The sequence below is a fragment of the Aethalodelphis obliquidens genome, unplaced genomic scaffold, assembly GCF_003676395.1.
Source record: "Aethalodelphis obliquidens isolate GAN/ISIS:26980383/991018 unplaced genomic scaffold, ASM367639v1 scaffold14, whole genome shotgun sequence".
Lineage (NCBI taxonomy): Eukaryota > Metazoa > Chordata > Mammalia > Artiodactyla > Delphinidae > Aethalodelphis > Aethalodelphis obliquidens.
Window position 1 is genome coordinate 26,112,118 of NW_020837958.1, and position 18,311 is coordinate 26,130,428.

Consider the following 18,311-nt stretch of genomic DNA (forward strand, 5'->3'; position numbering starts at 1 on the left):
CTGAGCTGATGACTTGACTGAATACAAAGATGACCGCCTCCCATTAAAAAGGTCTGGCGTGACCCTTACTGAAGGGGTGGGTAAGCAACGAAAAGGAAAGAGCTTCTCCTCAGAAGCCTGACATTCCCTCACAGGCTGAATGCTGTGGGCTTGACTCTGAAATCAATCGCTTGAACCAGACTTTCTATCAGCTCTTGGCAGGAATGGTGACAGAACCTACTAGAACTCACCTCAGGCAGAAATAGAGGAAATATCTAATTCTTTGGGGAACCATGTAAACAGAGGAAGCTGAAAGCATGGGCCTGAGTCAGTGCATATGAACAGGTATGTAAATACACGTGTGAATATGTGTATTTGCATTTTATGTATGAATGTGTACTTGTGTCCTTACTTACGTGTGACTGTCCCTGATGTGCATCCACACTATAGGTGTATGAGTGTGTGTGTACAGGTGTGATTGTGTATATACTTAGGGTAGAAACTGTAAAGTAAGTGCCCAGACTGTGGCATTCAACCACCGGTCCCCTTGTGCTGTGGAGAGGTATTAGTTATCACTCAGCTGTGCAGTGTAGCCCACTGCCCTGCACATCTCGAGCACAGGATCAAGTCAAGCACTGTGAACAAGGTTCTGGGAACCCCCAAGAGCAGGGCTGAGAGGCTCGCATCTGCCCGGATAGGACTCATCCCATGTATCCAGCATCACCCTCACCTGGAGCCAGTGTCCTCCATCCTGTACAGGTGTGTGGTGCAACCAGAGGCTCTCGTAGGCCAGAACCACCCAGAGCAACAGCACCTGACTCCACGTGGTCTCCCGTGGTGCTAAGGATGTGCCATTAGAGACAGACAGACCGAGGGACCGATGACGGACAGACGCAAACACCCAGGCTTGTCTCCCCAAATACAACCCGGGTTTCTTCGGTTCCTCTAGAACCAGTCCCTCCTTACGGCTACCCTTCTTCCTCATGCTGTTCTCCCCTTGAGAAATCCCAGCACACAGCAGGGACCGAAAAAATATTTAAGGAATTCCCTAGTGGCCTAGTGGTTAGGATTCTGGGCTTTCACTGCCGTGGCCCAGGTTCAGTCCCTGGTTGGGAACCTGCAAGCCACACCGCACAGCCAAAAAAAAATTTTTTTAATTTAAAAAAAAAAAAGAAAAGAAAACATATTTAATACGTGTGATGGGGTAAGAAACCCTGAGGATCTGGAATTTTAAGATAAGCACCTCTGTGAGAAGTCTCCGTTACTCAGCAAGGTGGTTTTGTGGTTTTCATTGTTTAAAGTACATTCAGGATGCTTTAGGACTGATGTTGGAGCCTGTCGAGTGATAGCAAACCACCCTCCTAGCTTCTGCTCGTGCTGCCGCCGCCTCTGCAAATCCCCTGGGTCCCCATGTGCCTGGGCCACTCCTCCTTATCCCAGGATCAGCTCACATTCTACTTCACTCTTTAGCTTCCTGACCTCCCCCCAGTGCTGCTGAATTAACCGTCCCTCAAGCACACAGATCACGCGGCACCTGAGCTGTGTGCCTCCATGTTCCTGGGTAGCAGTCCTGATCCCTACCCTCAGAGACCCAGAATCCACCAGCAAGGCTTCTCTGCCCACGGGCCCCGGCAGGGCAGGGGGGCAGCCGCTCCTACCTGTACAGGAAAGGCGCCACCGTGGCAGTGTTGGGGTGGCTGTATTGCTGGGGCTGAGGTAGCTGGACGCTGACAGTATTGCTTCCCGTGGTCTGGGCGGTCCCGACGGACCCACTGACAGTCTGGCTGCTGATGCTGTGATTCAGAGTGGTCCCTCCTGGGGCTTTGCCTTCCGAGGACGCCAGGCTGGAGGAGGAACTGGAGTGTCTGCCGTCCAGCTGGGGCCTCTGCTGGGGGAGCCCGGAGCTCGGCTTCCCACCCCGGCTGCGTTCCCCGTCCTTGGAAGGCGCGGGGGCACTTGGGGATTTCCCAGGCATGCTCTTCATTCCTGGTTTTGGTATCCCACTGTGGGAAGGGGCCGGGGCCTCCTTCTTGGCACTGTTGAGCTTCCCCCCTTTGGGGATGAAGCTGGCTATCTTGGAGGACTTTTTTGGCATCTCGGTCACCGCCACCCCGCTGAGGTCTTCTCTCGGCCCCTCCTTGAGGTCCGGCCTCTCTGTCACCGAGGCTCTCTTGGCGAGGTCCTTGCTTTTCTCCTTCTCCTTCTCCCGCTGCTGTTTCTCCTTTTCCTTCTCGCTGCCTTTCGGGGAACTCTTCTTGTTGGTCAGCGCCCGGCTGAAAGTTCTCTGGGCAATGCCCTTGAGCGCGATCTTGGGGCTGTTGGAGGTGGGGCCCGCCGCGGACAGCGGGCGACCGCCGGCCTCCATCTCTTCGCTCTCTTCGAAGCTGGGCAGGATCTCCAGCCGCTCGCAGCTTGTATCCCGTGACCCCGGGCCCTCACCCACCTTGGAAGCCCCCTTGCTGTTGAAAAGTTTCAGTTTTTCCAGCATGGACCTCTGATTGTTGGGGGCTGGCTTCAGGGCTTCGGGGGTGGGCCTGGGGGCCTCGGGTGCAGGAGGCTTGACCGTGAGCGTGGCAGCCGTGGCGCTGTGCTTCACACTGACCGACTTGCTGCGCCAGGGCTTGGAGGCCGTGCCGGGCTGGGGGATGGCCGAGGAGGCGCCGCAATTAGCAGGGGCGCAGCCGACGCCCTCCAAAGCAGCAGGTGCATCTTCGCTCATTCCGGGGTGGGAGGGGGCCGGACTCACCAAAGGCTCTGTAGAGACAGGGGGAAGAGAAGGAGACCTGAATCACACCCATGGATCTGCACTGATCACGAGGGGGCATCGGCCACGGCTACACGGCCAATTGCTCCAACCCAGATGCCGCGCAGCTCCATTACCTGCTTCGTGCGTTACCTGTGGTTGAATCTAAACTCTACCCTGACTTTCTCCAATTCACGTGCTATTCACATGCCCCCCTTGTCACCTTTTGGTGTATGCTGTGTGAATGCTGCTCATCTTAACATCAACACGCACAAGGCAATATTAAGCACATTATGTTTACGGGAAAACAAAAATCTGCATCACCACTATGATGGCGTAGAATGATGCAGGAAACATCTCCTGTTTTGAATGACTCAACCCGCAACCCCGTTTCCTAGTTAAGCCAAACAATTGAGAATTATCCAACTTTAAGAAAACAATGTAGCAGAGACATTCAAACAGAACAGACCAAAAAAAAAAAAAAAAAAATCCAGAAAAAGAGAAACCAAGTATAATCTTTACAGAAGAAGAATTACCCACAAAAGTTGCTAAATCCCATCAAAGCAAATACCTTTTTCCTATGTTGGCACTTTTAAAGAGTTACGAACACAATGCAAGTTAGAGTTAAAATAAAAAAGCCTTTTGAGCTTAAGAGTATGAACTGGGCACAAGCCTTCACCGTAAGCAGGAAAACACGCAGGTTATCTGAAAGTCAAGGTTTCCCCCTTGGCGGTCAGGGAGTAGCTCCCCGGCCAGACTCTTTTCTCAGAAAAGCTTCAAAATATTTCCAAACTAGAACTGGAATTATTCTGAGAAGGGCGGGTTCCAAACTGGTGCTCCGCTAGGCACCGAGGTGGCCCAGCCTGCAGACATGAACCCTGCAGTGCCCTTCCTCAGGCAGCACTCGGAGCCTCACAGCTCCGTCCCCAACGTCAGGGCAGCTGTCAGAGGGAAGGTGGCAGGGACATGGCTGAGCCCGGCACCCACACCCACCCACGGCCGCGCCTGCCAGTGCAGGCAGGATACAGTGCCTTGGCCCCCGAAGAGCATGTCTGTGCCTGCAGAGTCACGATGACATGACTTACCCAGCGGCAGCCACTTTCTTCCGCAACGCTTCCCTAGGAAAACTTCTCCAGCCCGAAAGGCTGTCCTTCCAATTGTCACAAGTGTTTTCGGTTAAACTGCTCATGTTTCTAATTAACTTTTGTCATCCGCAACTGCTCCAGTGCCCAGAAGCCTGGCGGGATTAACGGCTGCTTCTTCTGCTTTCTTTTTTTTTTTTTTTTTTCCTTTTTTAATACCTATGTTCTGCCGCCTTCTAGCAACAGAGTAAACTGTATACAGAGCGGCTTTTTATGATTTAAAAGTCAACGGCCGCCAAAGCCGAGTGAAGGCAGCCCCTTGTGGGACACGAGCCGGGAGAGCTCCCGGCAGAGGAACTGCTTCCCTTCACTCTCAGCTGCTCCGGGAAGCCACGGCTCCAGGGTGATCCAACGCAGACCTCCCAATGTTTTAAAACACATACATCTTCCTGACTTACTGGGGATTTGGGTTTGGAGCAGGGGCTGCTGCACGATCCTCCCTCACAAAACTCAAGGGGCGTTGCTGGATCTTTTCCTGGGGAGAGCCAGGGACTGCCTGGGAAACAGGCTCGCAGAACCCACCCACACTACTGGCCTTTCAGAGGGTCTCCTCGGGTGCGACGCTGCTCATGGAGGGCTTCCCGGGTGTCACAAGGTGCAGTGCTAGGCACGTTGTGAAGGGGGTTACCGCCCCCGTTTGACAAGACTAAGGCTCAGAGACGGCAAATGACTACTCCTCAGTCACCTCGCTGGAAATGGACAAATCTGGGCTTTGGACCCAGGTCTCCTGACACAGTGTTCTTTGGGACTGCATCACAGCTACCTCCTGTGATAAAGAACACATCTAAACAACAGCCACGTAAATGACTAGAGTACTTCTGGGGCATCGCCTTTTGTATTGCTTGGGTATATTCACGATATCCACTGTGGGGGACAAACCAGCCCAGCCACTGGAAAGCAGCCAGCCTATGCCACAGAGGCCAGCGCCCTGGAGGAAATACTGGTGACCCTCCAGTCCCGAGTTCCACTCTCTCAGGACAACTGTCCTTCCCTTTACTTGGGCTCGGATCTGGGGCAGAAGTATTCATTCATTCGTTCATTCAATATACTCATTCATATCAATATTCAGTGAGTGCCTAGTATATGCCACACATTGTCTAGGCACTTGGGATGCCTCAGTGACAGTTGTCACAGATGCCCCAAGACCCCTGCTTTCACGGAGGTTACGCTCTGGCAGCGAGGAACAGATGATAACTAATGTAATTAATAAGTACATCTTATCATTTGGTAGCAGAGAAGCCCTAAAGAAAAAGGGGCTCTGGGGGCAATGTGCTTACAGGAGCTGCAACAAATCACGACCAGAGGTACGCCCCTCGTTCCTAAAGAAGTTTCAGGCGTACTCCCTACTGAGCAGACGTACACGGATCAGTGTCACTGCTCTGCTCCCACACATTCCTTGGAACTCTTATAAAGCTTGCCTGAAATCCTCTGGACAAGAAATGCCCCTGCCTAGCGTTTCTGTGTGTTTTTAAACCTTAACACACACAGCTAGAAATCAGTTGTTACTAACTAGCTAAGGACAGATCCAGAGCTCAACAGATGGCTGGCTTGTCTAAGAGAAATGTGCAGACCAACCAAAGATGTGTGTCTCCTTTAGGGAAGGTGCCACGTGCAGGGAAGGAGCCCACGCAGTGTAGCCATGGTGGACACACAGGCGCTCCTCAGGCCATTCCCCAAACAGCTCCCAGAAACTTCTCCCTGTCTTGCAAACCCCAGCTCAAATGCCTTCCTCCTTTGTCAAGCTACCTGAGACCCTCGAGCTGAATGATGCAAACCCTCTGGTTTGCATCACATCACCTGGTATTTCTCCCTGCTCTGTTTTCCCAGGACACTGTCCATACCTCCCTTTTTATAAAAGCATTTGGAGGGCCACCTACTTACACCAGGCACTGGGAATACAGAGTTGAGTAAGATATGACCCTGCCCTCTAGGAACTCACTGCCCAAAGGGGCAGCAGACCTCCAAACAGAGCACAGAAACAATGTCAAGGCTCTAGAGGGCTGTACATGGTCCCAGGAGACCCAAGCATTGGGATCTCCTAATTCTCCCCAGGGAGTCTGGGAAAGCTTCATTGTTATTCCACTGGTTTGTAGATTCCTCCAGGGCAGAGATGACCCCCACCCCCATTCACCCTTGTGTCCCAAAGCCTGCCAGAGCATAGAAAGTAGTAAATGGTTTCTGAACTGTTGGTTGGTAGTTTTGACCTTTGCAAGTCACATTGAAGGTAAGAGAGACTCAAAATTTGTGATTAGTCATTAGGGTTTTATTAAAACGTTTCAGTGCAAACTCAGGATCAGGACTCAGAGCTTCAGAATTTCTGCTTGGCATTTTGCCTGGGCTCCCCTGGTTACAGGATCATGGGGACATTTCAAGGCTACTCATTACAGCTGTAAGAGTCGTCCTGGAGGATGATTCTGAATTTGGTTTCTAGAACAGAAGTTCCCTGAGTAGGGCTACAGGGCACCTGAGAATCAGATCATCAATACTCTGACATTATGTCATAGCCAGAAAACCCCTTAACAGTGAAGGGGCTCCAGGTCATGAGTGGTCTTGTCCAGGTGAACTTGACATGTTTCTCTCATCCCTAGGGTGTCGCATCAGTGATCTCAGATCTTGGTTGAAGTGGAAAGTAGCCATTTCTAATACAAGGCTTCTGTGATTCCCAGCATGAGACTTTCCTTACCAGGCTTCTGAGATAGTGAGATAAATGCAGGAGGGATGTGGGGAGGCAGGCCAAGCCTCAAGTTTTACACCAGCTGAAGGTGTGACCCCAGGTATACCACTTTGCCCCTCTGGGCCTCTGTCGCCCCATTTGTAAGAAAGAGGATAAGCTTTTTCTCTAGAATCCTTTCAGCTCTGTTTCCATTCAAATCTCAGCGAGTCTCCAAGAGACCCTATGAGGCTGGGTCCCAAGAACGCAACTAAGTTCACTCGCTAAACAAGTGAGTTTCCCTGTGCTGCGACATACAGGTGTTTCTTTAATGTCAATCATTCCCCCTCCATGGTTCTCTTAAGATGCTTACCAATAAATGCAGAAAACTGGCTCGGTCAAGGTATACTCAACCTTGAATGAGCTGCCAGTGAATTCTAAAATGCTAGTATCCTATGAAAGTAAATGTGTGGGAGGGAGGGTAGGGGGAGTTCTTTAAAATTAAGAACACTGCTCTCTCTAATAACTAACAGCTCTAGTTTCTTTTCTCAGGTATAGGAACCTTTGTTGGAACAAAGGAATCTGAGAAAGCAAAAGGAGGAAAGCACAAAAGAAATGTTCTGACTACCAGTGTTCTCCCAATAATGGTATATGGGGTAAAGAGGTGAGATGAACATTTCTGATGGCACGTGGATAAACATTTTTATATTTTAAAAGTTACGTATTTATTTTATTGCATATCAGAAAAGGTAAGTAGCCCATATATAAATCAACAGTTTCACAGATAGTATAGATTTAATTTGAGTTGATTTAAGGAAAATACGAAACAAATAAAAACACAAGCAGTTCACCAATGTGGCAAAAATCACGCAGAAAGTTTGTGAAAGACTAAAGCTGGGGAAACACTGTTCCATTAAATCAGAAATACTCATTTTATATGTAAAATACATAAGTATTTTAAAACTACCTGTTTTATACTCAATTTATTCTTTTGGAAAATGCAATCAACCAAAGAGAAATTAAATCAGAAGGCCCAAATAAGGACTAGGTTCAAGAACTAATCTGAAATAGCTACTTTTATAGCTTTATTTATTTATATGTATTTGTTTAGCAAGACATTTTGCTGAGAACTGCCCAGATCTGGGAACATGACCAGGCCTTTGTTTAGCCAAAGGTAATTTTAAGAATAACGGTCTTAAGTTTCGGACTACTAAACATAGTAAAAATAACACGTTACATCATGCCCAATAAACATCCCAAATATCTATATGTAAAATTAAAAATATCAAGACTCACTGTATGTAATAGACACCGGTATATTTTGCCCTAGTCCAGTTTTTAAAATGCTGATCACAGAGGCCCTGAACAGATTTAACGACCCGCCAGTGGACCACACCCTGCAGCCTGAACATCTCAGCTTTAAAAGGCCAGCTCACCAGGTTCACCCACCACCAACTGACAAACCATCGCAAAAAGGAAAAGTCTCATTTGAAATACTGCAGAAACAGGAGGCCTTTGAAGAAGAGAAAAGGCTTTTTTTTTTTTTTTTTTTTTTAAAGAGTTTAGGGAGAGCATTAATCCTCCTGTGGGGAGGGGAAAGGTTTGTTTTTTCTGGCAACCAGCCTCAACCTTCCTTGACAGTAACCAAAATACTTTCTAAATGGAAATACTGTCCAAGGCAGATAAATAAGCATTTCTTCCTCTCTCCTTTCAAGAGGGCCAACACTGGTCCCCGGTCCCTTCTGTCCCCAGCTTCTTACTTAGGGAGACATTGGTGGTCTGGTCCGGATGGCAGCAGGCACCCAGGCAGTGAGGCCAGCTGATCTCAGCTCCAGTCACCCTACTGTGATTTTAGACCTGCCCTGGGGATGGTTCTTGCCTAAATCCTCTTCATCACCTTCAGGAAAAGGCCTGATAAAAGGTTCACAATTTCCTATAATTTGTCAAGGTATCAATCTTGAGCATTCAAATTTGTTCGGACAATTGAAACCAGTTTTTCGGGTTTTTTTGTAAGTGCATGGACTCTAGCCATATGGGCTGGAGATTGTTTCCAGAGTTACTCAGGTCAGTTTCTTTACAACCATGTTAGCCACCGGACCACAGAGGGGCACAGAAATGAACCTCACTCAATCCACTTAGTGGTTCTTCAGGATGCCTGGAGCCTGGCCCGAGGCGCCTTCTCAACACTGCTGTGATCAATGTCTAAAATTGAGGGCATGGGCTTAAACATAGTTTCTCTCCAACTCCTTCTTTGAGAGGATCTTTGGAGGTACAGAAAGATGGAGAGGGGGGGTCAGGAGAAGTACCAAGAAAAGTGTACAAAAAGGGAAAGGGCATGGTGTAGAGGGAGCTGGGCTTTGGATTCATATTCTCTAAGGATCATTTTGTGTCTACAACTCCATAGGCTCCTAAAACATCCAAGTTAGAATAAGAATGATGATTTATATAAACAAATATTTTCTTTAAAGTTGTTCTGTTAAGTCAGTCCCTATCAAAATCCCAATGATGTTTTTGTTGAAATAGAAAAATCCATACAAAAATTTAGATGGAATCTCAAGGGACTCTGAATAGCCAAAACAATCTTGAAAAAGAACAAGTTTGGAGGTCTCATACTTCCTGATTCAAAACTTACTACAAAGCTACGGTAATCAAATCATTGTGATGCTGGCAAAGACAGTCATATAGATCAATGAATCAGAGAGGCCAGATATAAACCTTTGCATATATGGTCAAATAATTTTCAAGAATATTCAGTGGGGTAAAGACGGTCTTTTCAACAAATGTGCTGGGAAAACTGGATATCCATGTGCAAAAAAATGAAGTTGGATTCTTACCTTATATCATACAAAAATGAACCCAAGATGGATCAAAGACCTAAATGTAAGAGTTAAAACTATAAAACTCTAACAAGAAAACACAGGGCAAAAACTTCATGACACTGGGTTTGGAAATGATTTCTTGGATATGACACAAAAAGCATGAGCAAAAAAAAAAAAAAAAAATAGGTAAGCTGGACTTCATCAAAGTTAAAAACTTGTACATCAAAGGACATAATCAACAGAATGAAAAAACAACCTATGGAAGATACTACTTGCAAGTCATACATCTGATAAGGACTTGATATCTAGAACATATAAAGAACTCATATAACTCAACAACAACCTGATTGAAAAATGGGTAAAGGACTTGAATAGACATTTCTCCAAAGAAGATATACAAATGACCAATACACACACAGAAAGACATTCAACGTCTCTACTCACCAGGGAATGCAAATCAAAAACCACAATGAGATACCACTTCATACAAATTAGGATGGATATTATTAAAAACAAAACAAAACAGAAAATGACAAGTGTTTGTGAGGATGTGGAGAAACTGGAACCTTTGTGTACTACTGTGGGAATAGAAGATTGTGCAGCCATTGTGGAAAACAGAATGGCAATTCCTCAAAAGATTAAACATAGAATATGATCTATCAATTCCACTCCTGGGTATATACCCGAAAGAAGTGAAAGCAGGGACTTGAACAGATATTTGTACACCCATGTTCATAGCAACAATATTCACAATAGCCAAAAGGTGGAAGCAACCCAAGTGTCCATCAATGGTTAAACAATAGACATAGTTCGGATAAATGAATGAATAAGCTGAGTGTGGTGTATATATATGTATACACACACACACAAACACATACACCCGCACGCACACACAATGGAGTACTAATTCAGCCTTCAAAAGGAAGGAAATTCTGACACTTGCTACAATATGGATGAGCCTTGAAGACATTATGTTAAGTGAAACAAGCCAGCCATGAAAGGCAAATATTGTTTGATTCCACTTATAAGCGGTCCCTTGAGTAATCAAATTCATAGAGACAGAAAGTAGAAGGGTGGTTGCCATGGGCTGGGGGAATGGAGGAATGTTCACAATGAAAAAAAAGAAAAAAAAAAAAAAGAAAAAGATTGTATTTGGCTGCAAGTAAACGAATTCTGACCACCACAGCCCAAACGGGTGAGGCGTTTACTACTTTATTTCCAGTGCTTAGCACAGGGTCTGGCACACAATAAGGGCTCAATAGATGTTTGTTAAACTGAAGTTTATCTTTGATGTTAATGAATCACATGAAATTACATAGTTTCGAATATTAATTTATTGTATGATTTTATTCTAGCTTGAAAAAATGTCTGCTTCAAAGGAACAGTGATCCTTTTTAAGAAACTTAAGCAGGGAAGCAAATGACACCACTAGACTTTTTCTTCCTTAAACTGGCCATCACTGACTCTTTGGTCAAGCTGTTTCTTCCGACTGGATGCTTCCTTGCCCCCCTCATTGCCTCACATCCCTACCTGACTTTCACCCCCCGCCAGTCTACCTTTCATGCCGTTTCTTCCAGGAAACCTCCCGAACCCCCAAACCAGAAGCCATCTCTTTTCATCTAAAGAGACGGAAGCCTCTGCCAGGCCTTCTCTGGGGTCCTGATATTTGCTGCCCTGCGTTGTAGTTAGTGGTCACACTTAGCTTACTCACAAGAATGGCTGATGCACTAGGTCCCAGAAATGCTTGTTGGAAATCCATGCCTTTGTCCTTTCAAGACTGGCTCATTTCTCTTAGTGAAAGTGATGTACTGACAGGTGCCCAGAAATCAATAAACAAAGAACAACTATTATCCACACTGGATCCCTCCATATGGCTCAAAATTAAAATCAGGTATGCCTAGCTTATCCCTCTTGGCTAATCGTGCCAGTTGTTCTCTTTACAACTAAGTGAACTCAGAAGACTAGAATCCTTGGTGATGCTTTTAATGCGTTTCCTGCTATGAACGGTGAGAATTTTGCTATACTGGGTCATCAAAAAGATTACGTATAAACAGGCCAGTACCTTATGAGGGCGTGGTCAAAAATGAATGTGCGGAATGTAATTTCATGGTAATTCTTTCTCTTCCGTGGCTTATTTTGGATAAAACCAAGTGAAACTATGGGTAATGAGGTCATTTGTTGCTCTAAATGGAGCTAAAAGGCAGTAAAAGAAGAGAGTACCATTTTCCTACATAGTTGTCACTACATTTTCTCCAGCTTTACAAGGTACGTTTTCCAATCCTACTCAATGCCATAAAGAACTGGGGAAACTAAACAAAGGTTAACTTGCCTGAAATATTAGTATACAGCCGGGCTTATGGCTGACCTGGTAATAACACCTTAGAAAGAGAATTCTGAAAATCTTTCCCTCTGTCCCTCCCATACACCCTTTACATCAAAAAGTGTCCTATACATATTGGTAAGTGCTCCCACTCTGTTGGGTAAGGAGACAAATCATTTGACTGCTGACACCTGAAGGAAGATACCTTTAACAACAAAAAGCAGTCCCATTCTTCATCTTTCATTTCTTGAAGGCTTATCGCCGCCCAAACAACTCTTTCCTCTCTCTTGAACTCACTTGTTCAAAATCCCAAGCAATATGTTTGAAGAGAAAGTTTTTGTTTTAACTGGTCAAGCCATTTCTCTATCTTGTACCATATATGGCTATAAGTACAAAACTGGCTGTAGAAAACTTTCTCCCTTGCTTCAAGAGTGTATGAAATTTCACAGAAATGATAAACACTTTAAAGGGGGGCAAATCTCATTCTCGCAGGAGGTCACTGTCCACAGCTAACAGCTCTTTGGCAGAGTGCAATGGTTGTACACTATTATAAATACATCCCCCTAAGATGGAGCTGGTTAAGGAATGCTATAGACTCTCTTCGCCTAAGATACCAGCCCAGTCTTCTTGTTTTCTCTTTGGGCAAGGGATGGGCACTCCAAAATACGAGCTTCCAAACCAGTGTTAAAAAAGAATGCCTTCTATTAGACAACACAAACAGGCAGTAACAGAGAGAAGGGGTTCCAGGCTCAGGTAGGTTTAGAAAACAGAGGGCTAAAGAGTAGTCAGTTTTCTTGCCTGCAGGACTTCTCAGAGACTTTAACATGCTCACTTGCGCTGGGAATATCCAAAATGATAATGGGATAGTATGAATCCCAAACCTATTTTTTGCCATAGAATTGATTTTATGGGATAGCTTAAGGAAACAGCCTATCATAGGATGCATTCTGATAAACTGTCCTAATGGAGGGGGGCAGAAAATGGGAATGTAACCAAAGGCAGGTAAGACTGCTGTCTAACAGGTAATAGTCACAAATCAGGAGAGCTACACAAAGGAGAAGGAAGAAGATGCACCTTTTTTTCCCCTGGGAAGTTGGAGATTGTGGAATGCTTTCATGATCTGCATTTTGAACACTAAATATCCTTAATATGTACCTGTTCCCTTTCATTTCAAAAGGATTAGAATAAGGCTCTGTACTAAAGCCAAAAGCTACATGAAAACAGGAAGCAGCAGTCATGGCTGTGCAGGGGGATGTCTATAAAAGATTTCTATCAGCAGGCTCACTGTGAGTCAGTCCTGACACACGGCAGCCATGAAAACTGATGTGACCTTGGACTGTATGAACACAGGAATGACATTTAGAAGAAGGGAGGTAAGGATCTTGCCCTGTTGTGCACAGCTCAGACCAGAGCTAGAATGGTGAAATCTTTAGAATTTTGGACCTGGAAAGGCTTCTTAGAGATCCTCTACTTTAAGTCACTCATTTCCTCAAAAGGGAACAGATCCTTGGGCAGGTAATGACTTCTCCAAGGTCTCCCAATCAGTAACCGGCACAGCTGTTACCGAACCTAGGACACTGGGGCTTGTTAAATAAAGTAGCTTTGCTGGCCCTACCCCCCAACCTCCCAGTTCAGAATCTCTGGGGATGAAGCCAAGCAGCTGGAGGTCTGACTAGCTCCCCAGGTGACTGTCATCCAGGTGTTAAAGAATTCGTGTCTTACTACAACATGCTGAGAACATCTATCTATCTATCTATCTATCTATCTATCTACCTACCTACCTACCTAGCTATTTACTTATTTATTTATGGCTGCATTGGGTCTTCACTGCTGCAAGCCGGCTTTCTCTAGTTGTGGCGAGCAGGGGTTACTCTTCATTGCGGTGTGCAGGCTTATTGCGGTGGCTTCTCTTGTTGCGGAGCACGAGCTCTAGGCATGCGGGCTTCAGTAGTTGTGGCACGTGGGCTCAGTAGTTGTGGCTCGCCGCCTCTAGAGCACAGGCTCAGTAGTTGTGGCACATGGGCTTAGTTGCTCCGCAGCATGTGGGATCTTCCCGGACCAGGGCTCGAACCCGTGTCCCCTGCACTGGCAGGTGAATTCTTAACCACTGCGCTACCAGGGAAGTCCTGCTGAGAAATCTTTAACTTGCCCAGGATAAGGACTAGAATCTGAGGGTGACCGTAAACTATTCTCAGCAAGGAGTGGCTGAAATGAAGGAGACATTCAGCTTGGAGAAGAGAGGATCTGGGAAAAGGTGAAAGTGGAAGAAACCTTCCTCCTGAGGTGTCTTCCTTTCCCTTTGATTTTTTTCACCCACTGACAGTGAACCATCAAAAAGGATTAAAGCAACACCTGTCAGGGCAGGCCCATGACTCAGGGCTGCTCTGCGGACAGCGAGAGGTCAAGGGCCCACGACAGCATGGAAGGTGGGAGCTCCCCGGGCTCCACGGCCAAGGAGGCGGGGTGAGGCGGGGAAGGGAGTGTTCGCAGCAATTGTGGAAAAGCGGAGTTGACCCAACCTGCTTTTATATGTTCTCTGCTCTACTTCTACCAGAGCAGCTCTCTTTACAAGTAAGATTTTATTTGATAAAAGGTTTCCATGGGAAAATAAAACCTGTAACAACGTTAATAATCCTATATTAATAAGAACAACAGTCAACACTGACAGAGCCTGCACTTTGTGCAGACACTGTGCTAGGAAGCACTTTCATTGTATTGACTTTTTTCTTTTGTATTAAAAATCCAATGAGATAGGTATGAGGAAACTGAGGCATGAGGCTTTAGGTGCCTCGAGATCAAACAGATTAGTGCCAGGCAACTTTATTTCAAAGTCTACATTTCAGCTACACTCCCAGTCTACCCGCCTGAAGATGAGACCCTAAACTGGACTCTCAAAGTACGTGCTCTTTTGGTACAAGATAACGGTATTTTCATCAAGTCTTCCATCAACAGCTTTCAGAGATGCTACAGTGAAAGTCTCTGACCTTTAACTCCTTCCAGGAGGAAAAAGAGAATTTTTCTCTCCAGGAGACTCTTCTTAAAAAATGGGGATGTCAAACAGCCGGGCAATAACTTAAGTATGGTTTTTTGTTCTTCAGAATTTAGGATGCTGGCAAAATGCAATCTTTCTGCTGTTATTTTTTCTGCCAATCAAAATCGGCAGCCAACCAAAGAACTAACTTATTGTATTTCTCCAGGGGAATCAATGCAGAAACTGAGAGCTGAATTGGACTATTATTCACTATCTATGATTGTATTATGCCAAAAGTGCAGGAACAGGAGGGAAAAAAAGCAGTCATTTATCCTGATTCTGCCAAGTATGCAGACACGTGGTATCAGATAGATCAAATAATTCCGGGGCTTCGTGACCGTCACTGATCTACACCCAGCTCTACCAGACTTCTGAGCCTTTTCACCTGACAGTTGTCTCCTTAATGGAAAAACAGAATTTTTCTTCTGAAAAAAAAAAAAAAAAAAAAGACATACGCCGAGGTAGAAAATGTCCCTAAAGACGGCTCATCAGCCTTATTCATCCAAATCGGGAAGCAATTTCCTTCAAGTGTCTGTTTTGTTTTATACAACAGGCCTGGCTGTGACAAGTTGGGGGTAGATTGAGTTTTTGTAAGTGAAGCACTCATTTAGAGCAATCTAATAACTCTGCTGTAAAGCTAAGACATCTTTTAAAAACCAGAGAATCATGAGGAGGTGGAGAGAACGGCAAGGTCATTGTTTTACTCTGCTCTGTGCAACTCACACCACCCTAAGCATCGCGCAAACACAGGACTCTGTGGATGGGGGCAAGTCCAACTTAATAGCCCGGTAACCTTGACCTAGTCATTTAGTTTAGTTGAACTCCAGCTTATTCATAAGTAAAACTAAAACTAACATCCCTAACTACCATTTACTGAGTGCTAACCAGTGCCAGGTACTGTGCAAAGCACACTAAATAATTTCATTTACTGAATTCATTTAATTAATGATTTCATTCATTCACTCATAAGCATCTCACGAAGTGGGTTTACTGCAGCTCAGAGGTGTTAGCAACTTGCCCAAGGTCATGGCTGGGAAGCAACAGAGCAAGAATCTGAACACTGAAGTCCATGCTCTTAACCCATGCACTTCACTAAACGGAGATGGTGACCGAAGGTCTCTTCCTTCACTATAAGGAGCAAAGGAGCAATGATGGGAGAGCATTTTGCAAAAGTATCTGCATACAGACTCACTTTCATCCCCCCACTAACATTGGGCTTTCTTAAAGCAAGGGATAGCTGTACCCAGTCCTGATGGAATTGTCCCATAAGCAGAATGGGGCCAGGGGGTACCCTAAACGCTCTCCCTGACCCGATTTTATAGAGGGAGAAAAAGCTGCGCTTCTTGGGGCCCTGTGCGTTCCAAAGTGCCCACGGATTGTAAGACGCTTCCCACGGCCCCATCCAGGCTGACTGCAGATCGCTGGCAAGCTCCCTCTGTTCCTCTGTGAACCAGGGCCCCGTGCAAGTCAGGCTTTGGCCTGTGTGCCTTGTCCACCTCACCAGGCTCACTGGAGGCAGCCCAGATAATACACAGCTCTCACTGTCTGCCGTGATGACTCAGACACTCCTGGCAACATCTGCTCTGTTTCTGTAAGACTCAAAGGGCTCTTTACATGAATGACGGTGAAAAGCAGTCAAGAAGCTTCTCACCCGTGTGCAGGGCTATGAGATATAATGTGGAAACCAGGCACGCTCAGGAACCAGCTTGGAGGTTTTAGCGCACACTTACACATGCCAAAGCTTATTAAATGTTGTTCCAGGGGATCTTTGTCATCTTGAATAATGAATTCTGGAGGTACAGTAACCAGGAATATGATTGAGGCTCAAAGTTATTTGGTGATGTTTCTCCTTGGAATCCTAAAACCACCACAACATGTAGTGTCTGTTCCTCCATCCATCAGATCCCATTCCATCCCTCCAACGTTTCTGACTCTTCTGAGTCCTTTCCCAGGTGCTGGAGATACAGTAATAGATATGAAATCTATGCCTTTAAGGGGTCCTAAGTCTTATAGGTGAGACAGACCATAGAGGAGAAGTAACAACAAAGTGTGAAAACACTGTGATAGGAGAATGCTTATGGAACTCTGGGTGGCAAGTGGGTTACCTCACTCAGTCTGGGAGCAAGAGGCAGCCCCAGAAGTCTCCTTCAAGCCATGTTTCGTCACCCCTGCATAGAACTTTCAGAACTCAATTCTTTATAAAGTATTAAAAGGAAATAAAGTGTCCAGGCACCCAAACCAAATGATTAAAATAAAAATATATAGATTCTCCATTTGATCAGGGTAAAATCGGGTCAGCCAAACGCACTCATGATAATAATGACGACCAGGAGTTCTGAGGGCATAGCCATTGCCTCCAGGCATAATGAAAAATGGGACACATAACTCAATCAGAGTGTTATTCTTCCCTGCTCACCCAGCACGCATACACTCCGTTCATTCAGCACACGTACTGAATTTATTTCCGCAGTGAAGGATCCTTACAAGTCACCTCCCAGTCCGGGCTGGAAAAAACAGACACGTAGACACCACACTCATTCTTTGCCAAATTTGGCTGACAAGCCAAAAACAAAGTGGATGGTCTCGACTGTTATCAAACCAACTACTGATCAAGTCCCTCCCAGCTGTCAATCCAGAAGCCACAATTTCAAGGCAAATGGCTAAATCTCCTCTATCAAGAGACACGTGGCGCAATAACAAAGATATAAATGAGTGAAAGAAACCCAGCTGCAAGCTTATACACCCAATTGGGGACTTAAAGGAGGACATGATGGCAGGAAAAGACAACTAGCATTAGCCCCACACTAACTAGGACCGAGCTTGGCAAGCAGGTTCTTTTCCTGAATTTTCACAACCACCCAACGAGGAGAGTGGTGTCAAGTCTATTTCACAGAACAATAAATCAGGTTCAGGGAGACTGAGTCACTGGCCTGAAAACACATAGCAGGTGAATGCAAAGGTGAGATTCAAGCCAAGGTCTGTCGGACATGGAGGCTACAGAGGGCTGCCCCACCCTCACTCTCCTTTGAGAAAGTAGTAGAGCCGGGACCAAAGCTATGCAGTTGGGGGTGGGAGGTGGGTTGTGGGCTAAGCAGTGGGTAGTAGCATATTTCTGGGAAGCCACCGCCTGTTAGGGTAATGGGAACAGCAGAATTTCTGTTACGATGGGAGAGTTGTTTCTGTTAGGAGAATGCCTTAATAAGCTACCTGGGCCAGAGGCTGAAGTCCTAGGAGAACCTGTATGTCTTGCAGACGATAAAGGAAATAATTGCTTGGTCCCATCAAAAAGAGAAAAAGAGGGCAAAGAAGTGGGCAGGACAAGCAAGGTAGGGGACATGTGATGTGCAACACATCCCTCCCGGTGACATCACCATAAACCGCCACAAAAGCTACAGAAACTAACACACCAAAAGCAATTATACTCCAATAAAGGTGTGAAAAAAAAACTGGAAATGCTGAGTGGGTTTCTCCTGGAAGCCATCACGGAAATAGGTTTCTGTGTTCAGCGTGAGGGTGGAATGGAGACAACCTTCCAAGAGAGCAGCTGGGGGAAGCAGTCCACAGGAACTCGCAGAAATTCTGAGGTGGGATCCAGGCTGTTCAATCAGATCTCCCAAGAGCGGAAGG

General features: G+C 45.8%; 1 protein-coding gene across 14 annotated transcripts in view; it reads right to left on the reverse strand.

The window, feature by feature from the left end:
- The window catches only part of NAV2 (neuron navigator 2), an 856,213-nt gene that overhangs the window by 168,377 nt on the left and 669,525 nt on the right, over positions 1 to 18,311 (reverse strand). For 13 of the 14 annotated variants that reach the window (XR_003434512.1, XM_027115202.1, XM_027115201.1 and 10 more), the window contains one exon: positions 1,638 to 2,733. Coding sequence is in view for 13 of the 14 variants with exons in the window: in XM_027115202.1 (XP_026971003.1) it covers positions 1,638 to 2,733 (1,096 nt within the window). In the remaining variant the exon portion in view is untranslated. Of the gene's footprint in view, positions 1 to 1,637; positions 2,734 to 3,807; positions 3,905 to 18,311 lie in introns of those variants that run through there. The other variant, XM_027115203.1, reaches the window with a different exon arrangement.